The 17,734-nt window shown below is 44.3% G+C and overlaps 1 protein-coding gene across 4 annotated transcripts in view; it reads left to right on the top strand.

The window, feature by feature from the left end:
* The first annotated feature begins 4,415 nt into the window (after positions 1-4,415).
* Positions 4,416-17,734, top strand: part of SMG6 (SMG6 nonsense mediated mRNA decay factor) — a 200,047-nt gene continuing 186,728 nt past the window's right edge. Inside the window, exons 1-6 of one of the 4 annotated variants that reach the window (XM_055403438.2) lie at positions 4,416-4,624; positions 6,762-8,496; positions 9,044-9,236; positions 9,784-9,894; positions 13,126-13,232; positions 13,465-13,543. In XM_055403438.2, coding sequence (XP_055259413.2) covers positions 4,537-4,624; positions 6,762-8,496; positions 9,044-9,236; positions 9,784-9,894; positions 13,126-13,232; positions 13,465-13,543 — 2,313 coding nt within the window. In that variant the 5' untranslated portion in view covers positions 4,416-4,536. Of the gene's footprint in view, positions 4,625-4,781; positions 4,889-4,909; positions 5,090-5,135; positions 5,319-6,761; positions 8,497-9,043; positions 9,237-9,783; positions 9,895-13,125; positions 13,233-13,464; positions 13,544-17,734 lie in introns of those variants that run through there. The other 3 variants (XM_055403453.2, XM_055403447.2, XM_055403459.2) reach the window with 3 other exon arrangements.

Raw genomic sequence — 17,734 nt, 5'->3', positions numbered from 1 at the left:
GAAAAGAATGTGAGTGGATATATTTTATGTATAATGGATTCACTTTGCTGTACCACAGAAACGCAACATTGTAAATCCACTATTCTCTGACAAAAAAATGTCATTGGAGAATTTTGAGCAGGTGACATGTAAGAATTCATATTTACAAAAAATCACTTGCTACATTGTGATGAATGAAAAGGAAAGAGAGTTGGAATCAGGGAATCCAGTTATGAAATACTACAGTTGTCCGCATGAAAGACAACAGGGGCTTTGATGGTGAAAGTGGAGGCAAAGAAAAATAATCTTTCAAGATACAATTTGGAAAAAACAACCGAAAAATGGGCGAAGGACTTGAATAGACATTTCTCCAAAAAAGATATGCAAACGGCCAACAAACACATGAAAAGATGCTCAACATCATTAATCGTTAGAGAAATGCAAACCAAAACCACAATGAGATACTACCTTATGCCTACAAGGATAGCTACTATTAAAAAATAAGAAACCCAAATGGGAAAATAACCGGCGTTGGCAGGATCTAGAAAAACGAGTCCTTGTACACTGTTGGTAGAAATGTAAAATGGTGCAGCTGCTGTGGAAAACATTATGGTAGTTCCTCCCATAATTAAATAGAATTACCATATGACTCAGCAGTTCTATTTCTGGGTATATATCCAAAAGAGTTCAAGGAGGGTCTCAAAGACATATCTGTACACCTATGTTCACAGCAGTATTATTTGCGATGGCCAAAAGGTGGAAGCATCCCAAGTGTTCATCAACAGATGAGTGGATAAACAAAATGTGGTATATACACACAATGAAATTGTATTCAGCATTAAAAAAGGAGATTCTGACTTGTGCTATAATATGGATGATACTTGGGGGTATGCTAACTGAAATGTCAATCAGAAAAAGACAAATACCATATGGTTACATGTATGTGAGGCACCTACAGTAGTCAGATTCATAGAAAGTAGATGGTGGTTCTAAGAGGCTGTGGGGAGGACAGGGGGATGGGAAGCTGTTCAGTGGGTATAGTATCAGTTTTACAAGATGAAAAGAGTTCTGGAGATTGGTTGTACAACAATATGAATGCACTTAACATTACTGAACTGTACACTTAAAAATGGTCATGATGGTATATTTCATGTTACATGTATTTTACAATTAAAAACACAGACACACATAAATTTTGGAGATTATAATTAGTTAGACTTCTTGGTTACAAGTGATAGAACCCCAATTTGAACCTGGTATAGGCACAAGATAGAGGCAATGAGAATTTATTGGCTCACAGAATCCAGAAAAGTTGAACCATGGAAAGGGCAGGAATATGGAGCATTAGGAACAAGTGGAACTAGGGACTTGGAGGTTTTCCAGGACTTTCTGTCTCTCACCTCTTCTGCTTCCTGCATGTCGGCTTCATTCTTTTCACTGCAGACCAGCTGGTTCCACATGGCAGGACACATGGCTGCTGACAGCTCCTGTGTTTTGCATTCTATGGCTTCCACACTGGAGGGGGTTTTCTTTTTTTCTTAGTTTCGGTTAAAAAAGTACTGGGTAGGGACTCTGGTTGGCCCATCTTGGCCCAGGACCAGTGGCCAAGAGTATGAGGTCATTTAAGACAATACCATGCAATAGTTAGAAGTATTTACAGAAACATGAAAAAGAAACAATGATTTCTAGAACACAATATCAAATATGTATGTTTAAAATACACAGATACACAAAACAATATTATATATTATTCAAAGATACATGTATTTTCAAAGGACATATATCAAACACATTAGAGTGCCTTCTGAAGAGGGAAGGAACGTGAGTGGGAACTGGAATGTAGGGAAAAAAGAAAGGCCTTGTTGACGATGTGAACCAAAAAGTATGACTGCCTGAAATCTGCACACCTGAGGGAAAAATAGGAGCAAAAGGAAGGAGTAAGAGAAAAGAAAGGAAACAAAATAGAAAAAGGAAAAGAGAAAGTACTATCAGTGAGAGTAAGGGGCAGTTTTTAAGGGGAAAAAAAGGGAAAATACTGAAGTTATAAACTCCACACACATCCACTACAGAGATAGAAAAGACGTATCTTGATATTGGATTGAATGCGGTTACTGAGGGAGAGGGAGGTATCAAGGATAACTCCTGGGTTTCAACTTAGATGGTGGTATAATTTACTGAGCTATAAAGCTGGTAAAGGAATATTTTGGGAGGAAAACCAGAAATCTGATGAGCTAAGTTTGCACTTCCTATGAAGCATTTGATAGGATGTCTTTTGGATTTTAAAAAATTTTTGCCAGAAATGTGTCTATTACATAATTACTTTATTTCTGAAGAATGAGTGCTTTGATTTACCAAGTGTTATTCTTTTTCCTTATGATTTTATCTTTATTTCTTCCTATTTTTATTTTCTAACTTTATTGAATATGTAGCTTATTACTTATTTTTTAATTTATTTGGCCACACCACACGGCTTGTGAGATCTTAGTTCCCTGACAAGGGATTGAACATGGGCTCTCGGCAGTAAGAGCAAGGAATCCTAACCACTGGGATGCCAGGGAATTCCCAAGATAACCATTTAAAAAAGTTTGGTATGTATTCTTCCACATCCTTTTTGATATATTTATATAGAAACATATTTGCAATAAATGGTTTTGCTGCTCTCAGAACCATACTCTGTATTTTCCTCTGCGATTGGTTAAAAAAAATACATCTTAAATATATTAGCACATAGTTTAATTCTTTAAACTCGGCTTTCATTGTGATACAGGTCTAAATATGGTTGTCTTTTCATTTATTTTTATCTGGTATTTCATTAACCCTTTAAATCTGAGAGTTGAAATTAACTTTAAATTCAAATTTTCCATCAAATTAGTAAATTTTCTTCTGTTATAGCTTTGATTATTGCTTCTCCTCAGTCAGTTGTTATTACCTTCTGAACTCACATCTGATTCCTAGTTTTCTGGATCCACTCTTCATGTCTCCTTCACATCTCAACGTGTGTGTGTTCGGTCCTGTTCGACTCTTTGTGACCCCTGGGGTGTAACTCACCAGGCTCCCTGGAATTTTCCAGGCAAGCACACTGGAGTGGGTTGCCATTTTCTACTCCAGGGGATCTTCCCGACCAGGGATTGAACCAGAATCTCCTGCGTCTCCTGCACTGGCAGGTGGATTCTTTTCTATTACATTTCCCCTCTGAATTCTTTTTTTGAGCTGGTTTTAACTTTTGGCATATCTCATCTGCAGTTCACTGAAACGGTTGCGTTAATTTGGCGATCATGTTTATCCTAGGGAAGCTTTGTTCACACTTTTCATCTTTAAAAAAATGTTCCAACATTCTGTTCAATTTTCACTGTGATATCAAATTAGTTTTAAACATTTTTTCCTATTCCTTTCATGTTTTTAAAGACTGCCATGCCATTTGCTCTGTCCACTCCAATCATTCCCCTTCTTTTGCTGTCTACTGACTTTTTTCATCTGTTTAGCCTTCTGGAGGGGAAGGGTCTGCCACCTAACAGTAACTGAATAAGTTGTCAGATTGTCTGCACCTTTTATGCCCACTCAGTCTAAGGAGTAATTATAACTATTTGATGGTGTAGAGGTCCAATAGGCTGTGTGCCACTGGGAAGGAGCAAGAGGTGGAGGAAAGCAGCCTTGCAAGAGGGAGTTGCACCACTTCTTAACATAGGCTCAGGAACAAACAGTAAAGTACCAGTTACATTTTAAAGATGAAAAAAAACACAAAAAGAAATCAACCTGAGATCCAGGAAAGTCAAGTAATTTTTCCAAAACTTCACAGTGATACAGAAAATTCCCAAATCGCCTCATCACACCTCCTGACTTATTTCCACAGAACCCTTCCCTCAGCAAGAGCCATCTATACTGTATTTAAAAAAATAAAAAAAGGAAGTTTGGGATATAAATTGCCATAAAGGAAAAGACTTGAGTCTCTGGTCACTATCCATTGTGTCATCCTGGGCAATCTGCTATGTTCCTGACATTCAGTTCCATCACCTTTAAAAAAAAAGGTGGGGCACACTAGTAACTACCCTCCAAGATCTTGAAGGTCCCCAAGTAAAAGCCCGATGCACCAGTCCGGGCCTGTGGCGAAGAGACCCTGGCCTAAGACGAATGGAGAAGGCCCGGACAGACTCCGAGCCCCATGCCGGCACCGGTGTCCTCGACGGCCACCACGAGAGCAAAAGCAGTCACCGCCGCGAACGCTCGCCTCGCTCGGCCTGGCTCGGCCGGGCCTGACCTCACCTCACACCCCGGGCGCCGCGCCTCCACCTCCAGCCTCAGCGCACCTTCGCGACCACACCTCTGCGCACGCGCGGCGCCCGCCGGCCCCGCCCGGCGGTTCCCTCTGGAGCGGCCGAGCGTGCGTCCAGCGCCTTTCCTCCCTGTGCGGCCACCGTCGTTTGGGGAGGAGAGCGGGAGGGGGCGGGGAAAAGGGTGGGAGGTGGGCGAGCGCGCGCGCGCGCCGCCCGGCCGTCGTGGTTTCCTGGCTGCGCGCGCGGCGCTGGCGGAGTAGCTGCAGCTGTAGCAGCAGCCGCGAAGATGGCGGAAGGGTTGGAGCGTGTCCGGATCTCCGCGTCGGAGCTGCGAGGAATCCTAGCCACTCTGGCTCCACAGGCCGGGAGCAGAGGTGAGTCGCGCCGCCCAGCTGCTGGGCCGGGCCTGCCCGCCCCGCCTCCCTCCCCTCCTCTGCCTCCTCCCCGCTCGGTCCGCGGCGCTCCGGAGCCCCCGCCCCGCCCCTTCCCCCAACAGTGGGGGCGGGGGCCGAGGGCGGGGCGGGCCCTCCCCTCCCTACCAGCCCGAGAGCCGCTGCGGGGTCGGGCTCCGCCGCCTCTGGCCCCTCCCGGAGAGCCCAGCTCGGGTTCCTGTCTCCGCCCCCTTTCTCACGGCGAAGGTGACTTGTTACCCATTGCTCCGGCCCTCTCACACCAGCCTGTGGGTTCCCAGCTGTCGGGGGAAGCGACAAGGAGTTGGGCGCCGGGGTCTGGCGTTGGAGGCCCCCCGGAGTGTATGGTTTCCCCGAGGAGTCAGCCGCAGGCCTGCCCCGTCTTGTTTCCCCTTGGAGAGAAGGGGCTGGAGACCTGGAGAAGAAAAGGTTCAACAGCTTGGGATTTCCTTGCTGAACTTTTCCCCGCAAGGCAGGCTGCGCCACCGGAGGGATACAGGACCTCAGAGAGCTGATTGTGCTCTGGTTTGGCCTTGGCATGTGTGGGAGCAGTTTTTTTTTTCTTTTTTAGTCAGAGAGAATGTCCAACTTGCAAGTTAAAACCTCCAGCCACACCGGGAAAACACTGGGGAAGATTCTAGTGCCTCACCTCTCCTTGGTTAGTCAGGGGAGTTCGTTTAGGAATGGTAGTTCTGTTTCTGCAGGCTTATGGCCGAAGTTTGTGACATTGATTTTCTTTGGCCATCTGAATTTGATTATTCGGGTTGTTTTCTCTCTCTCTGGAAAGTGGTAGTGGTTCTTCTCCGCCCCCCACCCCCTTCCCACAATTTACAAAGGCTGCTGAGTGTTTTATTCTGGAGTTAAACTGCTTTACCTTTATTCAGAGTGAATGAAGCAGTCTTTTAAACTTTGGAAAATACTGAAGTGGTATCTTAAGGGTTTGGGTGTGTTTTTTTTTTTTCAATTTTGTTACACCCATGGGTGTAAATACTGGAGCATGTGACCCCTGTTACGAGCTTGTTTGCACTGGTGTTAACAGAACAATACTAGAATTTTCTATAGTATTCCATTTTGAGTACTCTGTGATCTCACTAAGTCCTGTTTCTTCTCCCACTGAACAGTTTAGTGGCTATTTACAGTTGACTCTCCCCTTAACAGCTAAAGGTTAACCGATCAGAAAATTGATACTTGCTTATCTGTCATTCTGCAAGTTCCTGCAGCCTGGAGAGTGGTTTCTGAAGTCCAGTTTTCTTCTTCTTGAGTGCCCCAGTCCTTGGTGTTTTGAGAGCATGTCACAATACTTCCATCATCCTCCAGGGAAAGCTTCCTTATGGAACTTTTTCCTTCTCATATTCCATCATCATAGTAGCAGTTAGTCTCAGTATTCTAATGATGATAGTCTGAGTAGTGTTTCCTTGAAATGACTCTACTGGCTGCTGTTAGAGAGTTAGTGAGCATGAGTGGAGATGAAGAATGTGAAAGGAACTGCTTCCTGTTTGGTTCAACCAGAGGTATGTGATTGGGTGGTTGAAAGCCTCAAGAAGAGAATTGTCCTGGCCAAGTTCAGTGACTGGAGTTGCAAACTTTTTCTCCAGAGGTATCCAGAACTGTGGATTGTTATATGCATACCCCTCATTTTCTTCCTCTTCCCCCATTAGTATGTTAAAAGGACTCAACCACCCCATAAAAAATGTTAGAGGCCGAAGAGACCATGATGGAGCTGAGAGCTCTATAGCAGAAAAAAAGTCCAGTGCAGAACTGGTCAGAGATCTTTTATTCTGACAGTGATGAGGTAGTTTAGGGTCTTGTGGATCCGAGTATGATTTGGGTAAAAATCAAAAGAATATGATTCTTTTTCCCCTTGTTTACCTAACTCAAGTGTACGTAGCTCCAATATAGTTAAGTTTTCAGTTTTGCCAGATGCTGAATAAATATCTTAAACCTAGTAGAATTTCCATTTCTGCAGAAAGTTGCTTCCTTGTCCATCGATATGAGCACTTGGATGTGTAATTCTTGCTTTACTTTTAATGACAGTTTTTTTCCTCTTCTTCCCCTTTATTCTTCCACCTTTTCCTCCCCAACACTCTCTCCAACATGGCAGAAAACATGAAGGAGCCCAGGCAGCGAAAAGATAACAGGCGCCCAGATCTGGAAATCTATAAGCCTGGTCTTTCCCGACTAAGAAACAGACCTAAAATCAAGGAACCCTCTGGGAGTGACGAATTGAAGAATGAAGTTGTTAATGACAGAGAGTCTTCTGCTGTTGGAAATTGTGCCCAGCTCATTGAAGATGTCTGCAAAGATAACCCACAGCAAAATGGTCCTGTGGACTCAGAAAATATTCAGGCGCAGGAGTCCTTTTCTGGGACTGCTGGGCAAGAGGACCGAAGCCTAAGAATTATTAAGAGGACAAAGAAACCAGACATGCAGATCTATCAGCCTGGAAGGCGTTTGCAGACTGTTACCAAAGAAGCCACCAGCCGGGTGGAAGAGGAAGAAATCCTCAACCAGGTAGAGCAACTGAGGGTAGAGGAAGATGCGTGTAGGGGAAATGTGAAAGAGGAGGTGGCGAACAAGCTGGACAGAGAGGAGGCCGAGAAGAGCCTGAGTGATGACAGAGTAAGGGCCGCAAAGGGAGAAAAAGGAAAGAGGATGGAAAAGGGGGAGGGGGTGAAGAAGGTGAACGAAGACTCGGCTCAGGGGAAGTCGGGTTCTGCCAAGCGCTACTCCCGCTCAGACAAACGCAGGAACCGCTACCGCACTTGCAGCACCAGCTCGGCCGGGAGCAACAACAGCGCCGAGGGGGCTGGCCTGACTGACAGTGGAAGTCGCCGCCGCCGCCAGGATCGGACCAAGGAGAGGCCCCGACTGAAGAAGCAGGTGTCTGTGTCCTCGACTGACTCCTTGGATGAGGACAGAATTGAGGAGCCTGATGGACCACGGAGGGGCTCAGAGAGGAAGAAACATTCAGAAAGAAGCTGGTCTGGCCGAGGGGAGGGAGAGCCGAAAAGCAATGGTAAAGAAAATCGAGGCACTCTTCGAGTCACTTTCGATGCAGAAACCATGAACAAAGATTCCCCAGTGGTGAGGTCGGCCAGGGAAGAGGTGGATAGGTTAAAGCCAGACAAAGGCTTGAGCGGTGGGGGCAAAGGCTCTGAGAAGCCAGAGTCCAGAAACTTGAGACAGGAGCTTCGGGGTCGCGGCCGGGGCATTCTCATTCTCCCTGCCCACACCACTCTTTCAGTCAGTTCAGCTGGTTCTCCAGAGTCGACGCCTTTGGGACCTCGGCTTTTATTTGGAACTGGTAGCAAGGGATCTCGGAGTTGGGGCCGAGGAGGCACCACTCGACGACTGTGGGACCCAAACAATCCTGAACAGAAACCCGCTCTAAAGAGCCAGACGCCGCAGCTACATTTCTTGGACACTGATGATGAAGTCAGCCCTACCTCTTGGGGTGACTCACGCCAGGCCCAAGCCTCTTACTATAAGTTTCAGAACTCCGACAACCCCTATTACTACCCGCGGGCACCAGGCCCTGCCTCCCAGTATCCTTACACAGGCTATAGCCCTCTGCAGTACCCAGTGGGCCCTACAAACGGTGTGTACCCAGCGCCTTACTACCCGGGCTACCCAGCTCCATCAGGACAGTACGTGTGTAGCCCTCTCCCTGCCAGCACCATGAGTCCTGAGGAGGTGGAACAGCACATGAGGAGCATGCAGCAGCAGGAATTGCACCGGCTCCTCCGGGTGGCTGACAACCAAGAACTGCAACTCAGCAACCTGCTCTCCAGGGACCGCATCAGTCCTGAGGGCCTGGAGAAGATGGCTCAGCTCAGGTATTGGGGGGGAGGTCCCATCCTGGCTGAAGGGGAGTGGGAATAAGCTGGAGGTGTACAGGGCCCCAAAGCTGAGGAAGGGAGAAGCCTTTCAGGTAAACTCCTGGGTGTTACCTCCCTTTCACATTAATTTTTGTAAGGGAAGGGAAGTTAGAAAAAGAACGGAGCAGAAAAAATTTGTTTTAATCCTAGAAATGATTGTGCTTCCCACTTTTTAAGAAGAAAAAAAATCTTTTAAGAGAGCATGGACTCTGGATATGGAAAAGGAAAGACTTTCTAAAGTGCCAAGAAATAAACAGCATGTACCCTGTTACTTTGGCTATTAAATTCAGGTAGAGGTATATGGGGAAGAACTACTTTCCTAGACCTAACTTGTCTTTAGTATGACATTCTGCCATGCAGAATGGAAGCTAGAGTGAGAGCTATACCTGGTGGCATTTTGGATTTCCTGCCAAGGAAGGTGTATGATTCGCAGGAACCTCAGGTCTTGGGTCTAGCCTTTCCTGTGGTGTATTTGGAGCTAGAAGTTGCATGTATTTTATTCCAGAGCTGAACTGCTGCAGCTATATGAGCGCTGTATTCTATTAGATATTGAGTTCTCTGATAATCAGAATGTGGATCAGATCCTGTGGAAGAATGCTTTCTATCAGGTGATTGAGAAGTTCAGGCAGCTTCTCAAGGATCCGAATGTTGAGAACCCAGAACAGATTCGGAACAGACTTTTGGAGCTCTTGGATGAGGTAAACCATCATCTTTATGCCCTCAGGATAAAGGCTTCAGCGTCCTTTAGATGTGATGAGTTTTTACCACCCAAAATACTGTTTTATAATAGAACACTGACGACAAACTTTATGCTCTATTCTTGAGTTTAGGCCTACCCTACCTCTGTTGCTTCCTTGACACTGTAACTTAACTGACAGGTGGAGTTTACTTTGAGCTTGGAATCTTTCTGAATGTCTTACCTGGAGTGTGTGTGCATGTGTGTGTGTGTTTTTGACTGCACCTTGCAGTGTGTGGGATCTTAGTTCCCTGACCAGGGATCAAACCCATGCCCCCTGCAGTGGAAGCTCAGTCTTAACCACTGGACTGCCAGGCAAGTCCCTGTGTATGTTTTCCTATCTTTAAAACCACAGAAAGGCTTATGCTATCAATTTGTCTGCACATACCTCCCTTAACATCTGCTGACTGAACAATAGCAGAACTGTGAAAGGATTACTTGCCCCAGTGTCTGGGTAGAATGAATCAGAACAGGCTGATTTGACTGATTCTTATTTTTTCTCTTTATAGGGTAGTGACTTCTTTGATAGTTTGCTTCAGAAGCTGCAGGTCACTTATAAGTTCAAACTGGAGGACTACATGGACGGTCTTGCCATTCGCAGCAAGCCATTACGAAAGACAGTAAGCCAGCTTCTTTATCTTAAATTTATTCATTCACTTAGTAAGCATTTATTTAGTGTTAGTTAACGTGCTTGGCACTGTGCTGGGTGTTGAGGATACAAGAATGAAAGATACAGCCCTGTAGGGGAACAGATGAGTTAAAGCAACAGTTATAATGTAATGTCATAAATACTGTAGTAGTGGCGTGTATGGAGTGTAGGGGCATTGGATCTGCCGTAGACTGATGGCAGGTCCAAGAAGGTTTCTTTGTGACTGTCAGGTTGAGTTTTGAAACATGGCTGGGAGTGGAAGGGGCAGTTTAGATAACAGGGCACCGTGAGAGGACCACACCTTGTTGGGAAAGTAGAAGTCAGCATGCTGATGTCTGCAATGTGGATTGGGCTGTTGGAGGAGGTAAAGTTAATGAAGTAGGAAGGGATGGATCATAAACTCTTATGTGTCATGCTGAAACTTTTGGATTTTTGTCCTGAAAGGAGTGAGGAGCTATTGATTGATTTTCAGCAAATGGACAGCGTAGATATGTTCTTGGGACTCACTCAGCAATTAGATTAGTCTGGGCAAGAGTGGAGGTAGGAGAGTTGGGTGTGGGCGTGAACTGAGGTGGAGGAAGTGGAGGTGAAGAGGAGACAGAGTGGAAAGCTGTAGGGAGCAGCACTGAATTGCTGGCTGGTTCAGTGTGAATGTCGAGATTGGAGGCGTGAGGAGGACAGAGTGGAAAGCTGTAGGGAGCAGCACTGAATTGCCGGCTGGTTCAGTGTGAATGTCGAGATTGGAGGCGTGAGGAGGAGTCCAGATCCTCCCCACATTTTGTGCCCCAGAAGAGCGGCTGGGCGGAGAAGGCAATGGCAAGCCACTCCAGTACTCTTGCCTAGAAAGTCCCATGGATGGAGGAGCCTGCTAGGCTGCAGTCCATGGGGTCGCTAGGGGTCGGACACGACTGAGCGACTTTACTTTCACTTTTCACTTTCACACATTGGAGAAGGAAATGGCAACCCACTCCAGTGTTCTTGCCTGGAGAATCCCAGGGACGGGGGAGCCTGGTGGGCTTCCGTCTATGGGGTCACACAGAGTCGGACACGACTGAAGTGACGCAGCAGCAGCAGAGAGGCTGGGAAGGAGGAGGTTAGTTCTGTTTTGAATCAGCTTGAGTAGAGGAGCTGGAAATGAACAAATGAATGTTTTGGTCTGTCTGGAGCTCAGGAGAAAGAGCTGGAGTGGTGATAGAGATTCAGAAGTTGTCAATGTATAGGTGATAGTTGAAGCAGAAGTTGGGAAACTAGGAGAGCCGGCCTGAGAGCAGGGAGTCAGATTTTAGGGTGGTGGTGGGTAAAATGGTCAAATGCTTTAAAAACCCTCACATGTTACGATTGCTGAACGGTGTCGGTTGGGTTGGGTGACCTTATGAGTTATGTTACGTGGAGAGGATAGAAACCAGATCGAAGTGAATGAGAAGCAGGGTAGCAGGTATAATGAGAGGGTAGCCTAGGCTGTTCTTGTTAGAAGGCTGTGAAGGCAAGGAGGGAGGGGAAGTTAGTAGTTAAAAGACATAGTGCCAAGAGAAGTTTGTTTTTAAGCTTGGGAAGACTGTAGCGTAATTATATGTTGAGAGGAAAGGGCCAAGGGAGAGTAAGAGGTCAATTCATTAGAGAAACGAGTGTGATTTATGGAGGCTTCCTCTTGCCATTCTGCTCCTTCTGATCAGTTGCCATGCAGAAGCTGTATTACTAATCAACAAGTACTTGTTGAGTCCCTCCTACGCACCAGGTGCCATTCTAGGCACATGTAATTCAGCCTGGAACAAGAACGCTGTGGTCCCAGCTCTCAAGAGTTTAGTTTGATTAGGGATGAGTACAGGTGTTGGATTAGTAACTGCAGGTGTAGTGACTTCCGCAAAGGGTATTGTGGGGGTGTGGTATAGGTGTAAAGGGGCCTAGCGGATCATAGAGGCCTGAGGAAGTCATGGTTAAGCTAAGGCTGAAGACCCAAGATGTTAGCCAGGTGAAGTGTTAGTCGCTCAGTCTTGTCCGACTCTTTGCGACCCCATGAACTGTAGCCCACCAGGCTCCTGTGTCCATGGAATTCTCCAGGGAAGGATGCTCGAGTGGGTAGCCATTCCCTTCTCCAAGGGATCTTCGCAACCCAGGGATCAAGCCCCACATCTCCTGCATTGGCAGGCTGATTCTTTACTGCTGAGCCACCAGGGAAGCTCTTAACAGTAGTTATTAACAGCATATACATGTTATGAAGTGATGTTCCTTAAGAAGGTTTTTTGGTTGAGCTCATGTCTTAGGGTAGTTAAAGTTTTACTTTTGTCTTCTCATTGAGGGGTGCATGCCAAGCCCATCAGTGAGAAAACATACATGTAGTATTACCCAGTCCTGGATGTTGTGGGTGGTAAAGGGTAACTTACTGTTTTAGGGAATTATTATTGTCCTGCAAAGGAGATGGAGTGCAGTAACACAATACATTGGTATTAATAGTTTAAGGAGAGAAAGATGATGGAAGGATGGGAAGGAAAGAACAAGCAACAGTTTTAACACTCTATTTGTGTATCACTGTGCGTGGCTTGTGGAATCATAGTTCCCCAGCCAGGGATCATACCCAGGCCCACAGCAGTGAACGTGCTCAGTCTTAAGCACTGGACTGCCATGGAAATCCCTGTATATCACTTTATAATTCATAAAGTATTCTTACACATTTTCCCTCCAGTTTCCCTGTGAGATAGGCTATTTTTATATTCCGATGGAGAAGCTGAGTCCCAGAGACTTAGTTGAGGTTACCCAGCTACTACAGGGAGAGGGCAGTGGCAACCCACTCCAGTGCTCTTGCCTGGAGAGTCCCATGGACGGAGGAGCCTGGTGGGCTGCAGTCCATGGGGTCGCCGGGAGTCGGACACGACTGAGCGACTTCATTTTCACTTTTATGCATTGGAGAAGGAAATGGCAACCCACTCCAGTGTTCTCGCCTGGAGAATCCCAGGGACGGGGGAGCCTGGTGGGCTGCCATCTATGGGGTCGCACAGAGTCGGACACGACTGAAGCGACTAAGCAGCAGCAGCAGCCACAGCTACAACAAAGACAGGCAGAATGTTTTTTCCATTTGACTGGACTTTATTGAGGATTGCTGGTCTCTTAGTAATGTTGCTCTGTGATTTTGACCCTCGCCCTGTCCTTTGGGGTTGAAGTTAGAGTTTCTTGGGTAGATGCTGCTAACTGGTTGTTTCTCCTGAAGGTAAAATACGCCTTGATCAGTGCCCAGCGATGTATGATTTGCCAAGGAGATATTGCCAGGTATCGGGAGCAAGCCAACGACACGGCAAATTATGGGAAGGCACGCAGGTACTGTTGCCTCTTGTTCATTACTCCTCTTCCCCGTGTGGCTTTAACCTAGGCCCTGTTAAGAGCAGTGGGCCACCTGAGCTGCATCCTATATATATGTCCTACAGGTGCTCCCATAGGCCTCATGCTTTACCACTCAAGGGTTACAGCTTAAGTAGTAAGGGCTATCAGGTGATAAATTGAGAAAGTGTTAATACAGAAACATTTTTAAAAAATTGTTTTTCTGTTCTAGTTGGTACCTGAAGGCCCAGCATATTGCTCCAAAGAATGGACGCCCTTATAACCAGTTGGCTCTGCTGGCTGTGTATACGGTAAGAAATTTTGGATGGAGAAGTATTTTGCAGGCAATATGTAAGATATATGGATTTTGATAGCATCAGCTCCTTGAACTAGAACTCATCTGAACACCCAACCCAAAGTATACCCCTTTCTGTCTGCCATCCTCAAACTCCTTTTGTTAACTGTTGCTTTCAGAGGTAAGTTGTGAGGGACTTTTCACTTCAGTTGAATCCACTTTCACTATACTGAAGTTCCCGAGGGAATGCTTATGCGGCAGCCAAACATTAGTCTTTGTTTTTGACTAAGGTTTCTGCTCTGAATCTTGTCTTGTTTCCCTTCCCTAGGTTGAACTAGGTTATTCATCTCTAGAAGGAAAGGAAGGCTCCCTGTATGTCTCCCCTTTAAAGTCCTTAACTAGCCCTAAGTACATCCTTCCTTCCTTTCCCCAGATCATTCCCTTGTTCATCTGAGCTTTTCACCTTAGGAGTCTTTTTAGCAGAAACACAGTAAATGCCAAATTGTCCCTCTCTGATCTTGCTGAACTCCTCTAAATGTGGCTCTCACAGTGAGCTTTGGGATCTGACAGAGCCACTAGTAAGGAAACTCACTTCAAGGGGAAGGGGCCAATTGTAGGTACCAAAGGTTTAAATATAAGGAGCAGTTAACGTGTTCATTGGCAGGGAGAGTTTTCTTAATGCTGTAAAATTCATTGCCCACATAAACAGTGTTTGAATTGATATTTTTATCCTTTATTCCACAAACATTAAAAAAAAAAATTCCTAACACTTTAATTATGGATTGACATTGTTAATAAGGAATGTGGTCTAAGGATACACTTCTTGTGGAATCTGTGAATTTCTCTCTCTTTGCTTTCTGCCTCTGTCCTATTCTCTTTTTGATATGTGTTGAGATTTTTTTCGCCCCTCTTTGTGGCTTTTTCTCTCCCCTTTAGTCTTATTTGTTAACTAGAAAATATAAACAAATTTTTCCCCTCAATGGCTTTAAAAAAAAATTGTGATAAAATTCATCTAAGAAAATTAACCATTAACCTAGGTCTGTACCTAGGAGTGAGATTGCTGGGTCAAATGGTAATTCTATGTTTCACTTTTTGAGAATCTGCCAAGCTGTTTTTTATAGTGATTGCAGCATTTTACATTTCTACCAGCAGTGTAGGAGAGTTCCAGTTTCTTCATGTTCTTGCTAACATGTATTGCTTTTCATTGCTTTGAATATGACCAACCTAGTGGGCATGACGGAGGAGGCAATGGCCCCCCACTCCAGCGCTCTCACCTGGAAAATCCCATGGACGGAGGGGCCTGGTGGGCTGCAGTCCATGGGGTCGCGAAGAGTCGGACACAACTGAGCGACTTCACTTTCACTTTTCCTTTCATGCATTGGAGAAGGAAATGGCAACCCACTCCAGTGTTCTTGCCTGGAGAATCCCAGGGATGGTGGCGCCTGGTGGGCTGCCGTCTGTGGGGTCGCATGGAGTTGAACACGACTGATGCGACTTAGCAGCAGCAGCAGCAGTGGGTATGAAGTGATATCTCATGGTGGTTCCCTCCTCCCTACCTGGGGACTTTTTTTTCTTCTTCTTTACTATATTTTTAAAATTTTTTGGTCAGTTTTAGGTTTACAGAGAAATTGAAAAGAAAGTACAGAGAGTTCCTGTATACTTCTTCAACTCTCAGTTTTCCCTATTATTAACATCTTTCATTACTATAGTACATTAGTTATAGTTAATGAGCCAGTACAGGTACATTTATTAATACTAAAGTCTGAAGCTTACACTTGGGTTCACTTTTATTATTTTACAAACTATGAGTTTGAACAAATGTATAGTGAAATGTGTCCACCATTACGGGATCACAGAATGTTTTCACTGCCCTAAAATAAATACCCTGCGCCCCGCCGTTCACCTCTTTATCCTTCTTCCCTCCTTGAAGCCTCTGTCAATCACTGATAATTTTTACTGTCTCTCTAGTTTTGACTTTTCCAGAATGTCATATAGTTGGAACTATACTATATGTAGCCTTTTTGTGTTGGCTTCTTTCATTTAGCACTTAGAAGTATTTTTGTGACTTGATAGCTCTTTTTGTTTATTGATGAGTAGTATTCCAGTGTATCGATGTACCACAGTTTATCCATTGCCCTATTGAAGGACATCTTGGTTATTTCCAGGTTTTGACTATCAAACGCTAGAAACATTTGTGTGCATGTTTTTTTGTGAACATAAGTTCTCAACTCATTTGGATAGCTACTTAGGAGTGTGGTTGCTGGGTTGTGTGGTTAGGGTATATATAGTTTTGGAAGAATCTGTCAAACGGTCTTCCAAAGTGGCTGTACCATTTGGCATTCCACCTATTGCTGTGTATCCTTTTAAGCATTTGGTCTTGTCAGTGTTCTGAATTTTCCTCTTTCTAATAGGTTTGCAGAATCCTGTTTGTGTTAGGCTTTATTTTAACTTACAATTTCCTGATGACAGATGATGTACAGCATCTTTTCATATGCTTATTTGCTTTCTGTGTATTTTTGGTGAGATGTTTAGATCTTTTGCCCATTCTTAAATTGGATTGTTTTCTTATTTATTTATTTTTAATATTTGGCTGCACTGAGTCTTAATTGTGGCATGCGGAGTCTTCAATCTTCCTTGTGGGATTCAGGATATTTTAACTGTGGCCTGTGGGATCTAGTTCCCTGGCCAGGAATCGAACCTAAGCTCCGCTGCATTGGAAGCATGGCGTCTTAGCCACTAGACCACCAGGGAAGTCCCTATTGTTGAGTTTCTAGAGCTCCTATATTTTGGATACCAGTCCTTTATCAGATAGATATGTGTTTTACAAATATTTTCTCTCAATCTGTAGTTTTTATTTTCTTAGTGATTTTCACAGAATGGAAGTTTTTAAAATCAGTGAAATCTAAGAACTTTATCAACTTTTTTTTTATGGCTTGTGCTTTCAGTGTTGTATTTGAGAAGGCATGGCTAAACGTGTGTTACCTAGACTTTCTTCTCTGTTATCTCCTAGGAGTTGTAGAGTTTTACATTTTACATTTAAGTCTGTAGTCCATTTAGAGTTAGTTTTTGTGAAAGGTGTAATGTCTGTATAGATTCATTGTTTTGCATGTGGGTGTCGGTTGTGTTTAACACCATTTGCTGAAAAGACTATCCTTTCTTCTTTCTCCTTAAACTGCCTTTGCTCCTTTGTCAGAAATCAACTGACTGTATTTGTGAAGGTGTGTTTCTGGGTTCTCTATTCTGTTTCATTGATCTACTTGTTTATTCTCTGGCCGGTACCACACTCTATTGATTACTATAGCTAGCTTTGTAGCAAATCTGGAAGTCAGGTAGTATCATTATTGTGTAGGCTCTCCTGAATGTTTTTTTATTTGCCTTTTCATGTAAACTTTAGAATCAGTTTGTGTGAAGTGGCAGCTCACTTTTGATTTGCATTTCCCTAATGTTTAATTATATTTAGCATCTTTTCATATGCTTATTAGTCTGTTCAAGTCCTTTACCCATTTTTTAAATCAAGAAAAATTCTTTTAACTTATTTATTTTTAAATTGAAGAATAATTGCTTTACAGAGTTTTGTTTACTGTCAAACCTGAACAAAAATTTTTATAACTGTATCACACATAAAGCAAAATTTGCCATCTTTAAAAGCGTGATGTTTCAGTAGTGTTGAGTACAGTCACGTTGCTGTGCAGTTAGTCTCCAGAACTCTTTGCATCTTACAGAACTGAAACTCTCTACCCACTAAACAGCAGCTTTCTGTTCTCCCCTCCTCTGGCCATTGGTGACCACCTTTCTTCTTTCTGTCTCTGAATTTGTGTGCTCTAGTTACTGAGTATACGTGGAATCAAAAAGTATCTGTTTTTTTGTGACCGGCTTATTTCACGTAGCGTTAAATCCTCAAGGTTCATCCGTTACAGCTCATGTCAGTTTTCTCCTTAAGGCTGAGTAATATTCAATTGTGTATATACCATATTTTGTTTTTCATTTCCCAATGGACATGTCTACCTTTGACCATTGTGAATAATACCACTATGAATAGGAGTGTACAAATACCTCTTAAAGACCCTGCTTTCGATTCTTTTGGGCATGTACTCAGAAGTGGAGTTGTTGGATCATGTGGTAATCTGGCAATAGCATTGTCAGTTTTCTGAAGAATCACCATATCGACAGCTGTACCATTTTACAGTCCCACAAGGATTCCAATTTA

This window comes from Moschus berezovskii, chromosome 20 (assembly GCF_049115385.1).
Source record: "Moschus berezovskii isolate FMDL1 chromosome 20, NW_MosBer_1.0, whole genome shotgun sequence".
Lineage (NCBI taxonomy): Eukaryota > Metazoa > Chordata > Mammalia > Artiodactyla > Moschidae > Moschus > Moschus berezovskii.
The sequence above is the reverse complement of the archived record's forward strand: the minus strand, read 5'-3'. Positions and strand labels throughout refer to the sequence as shown.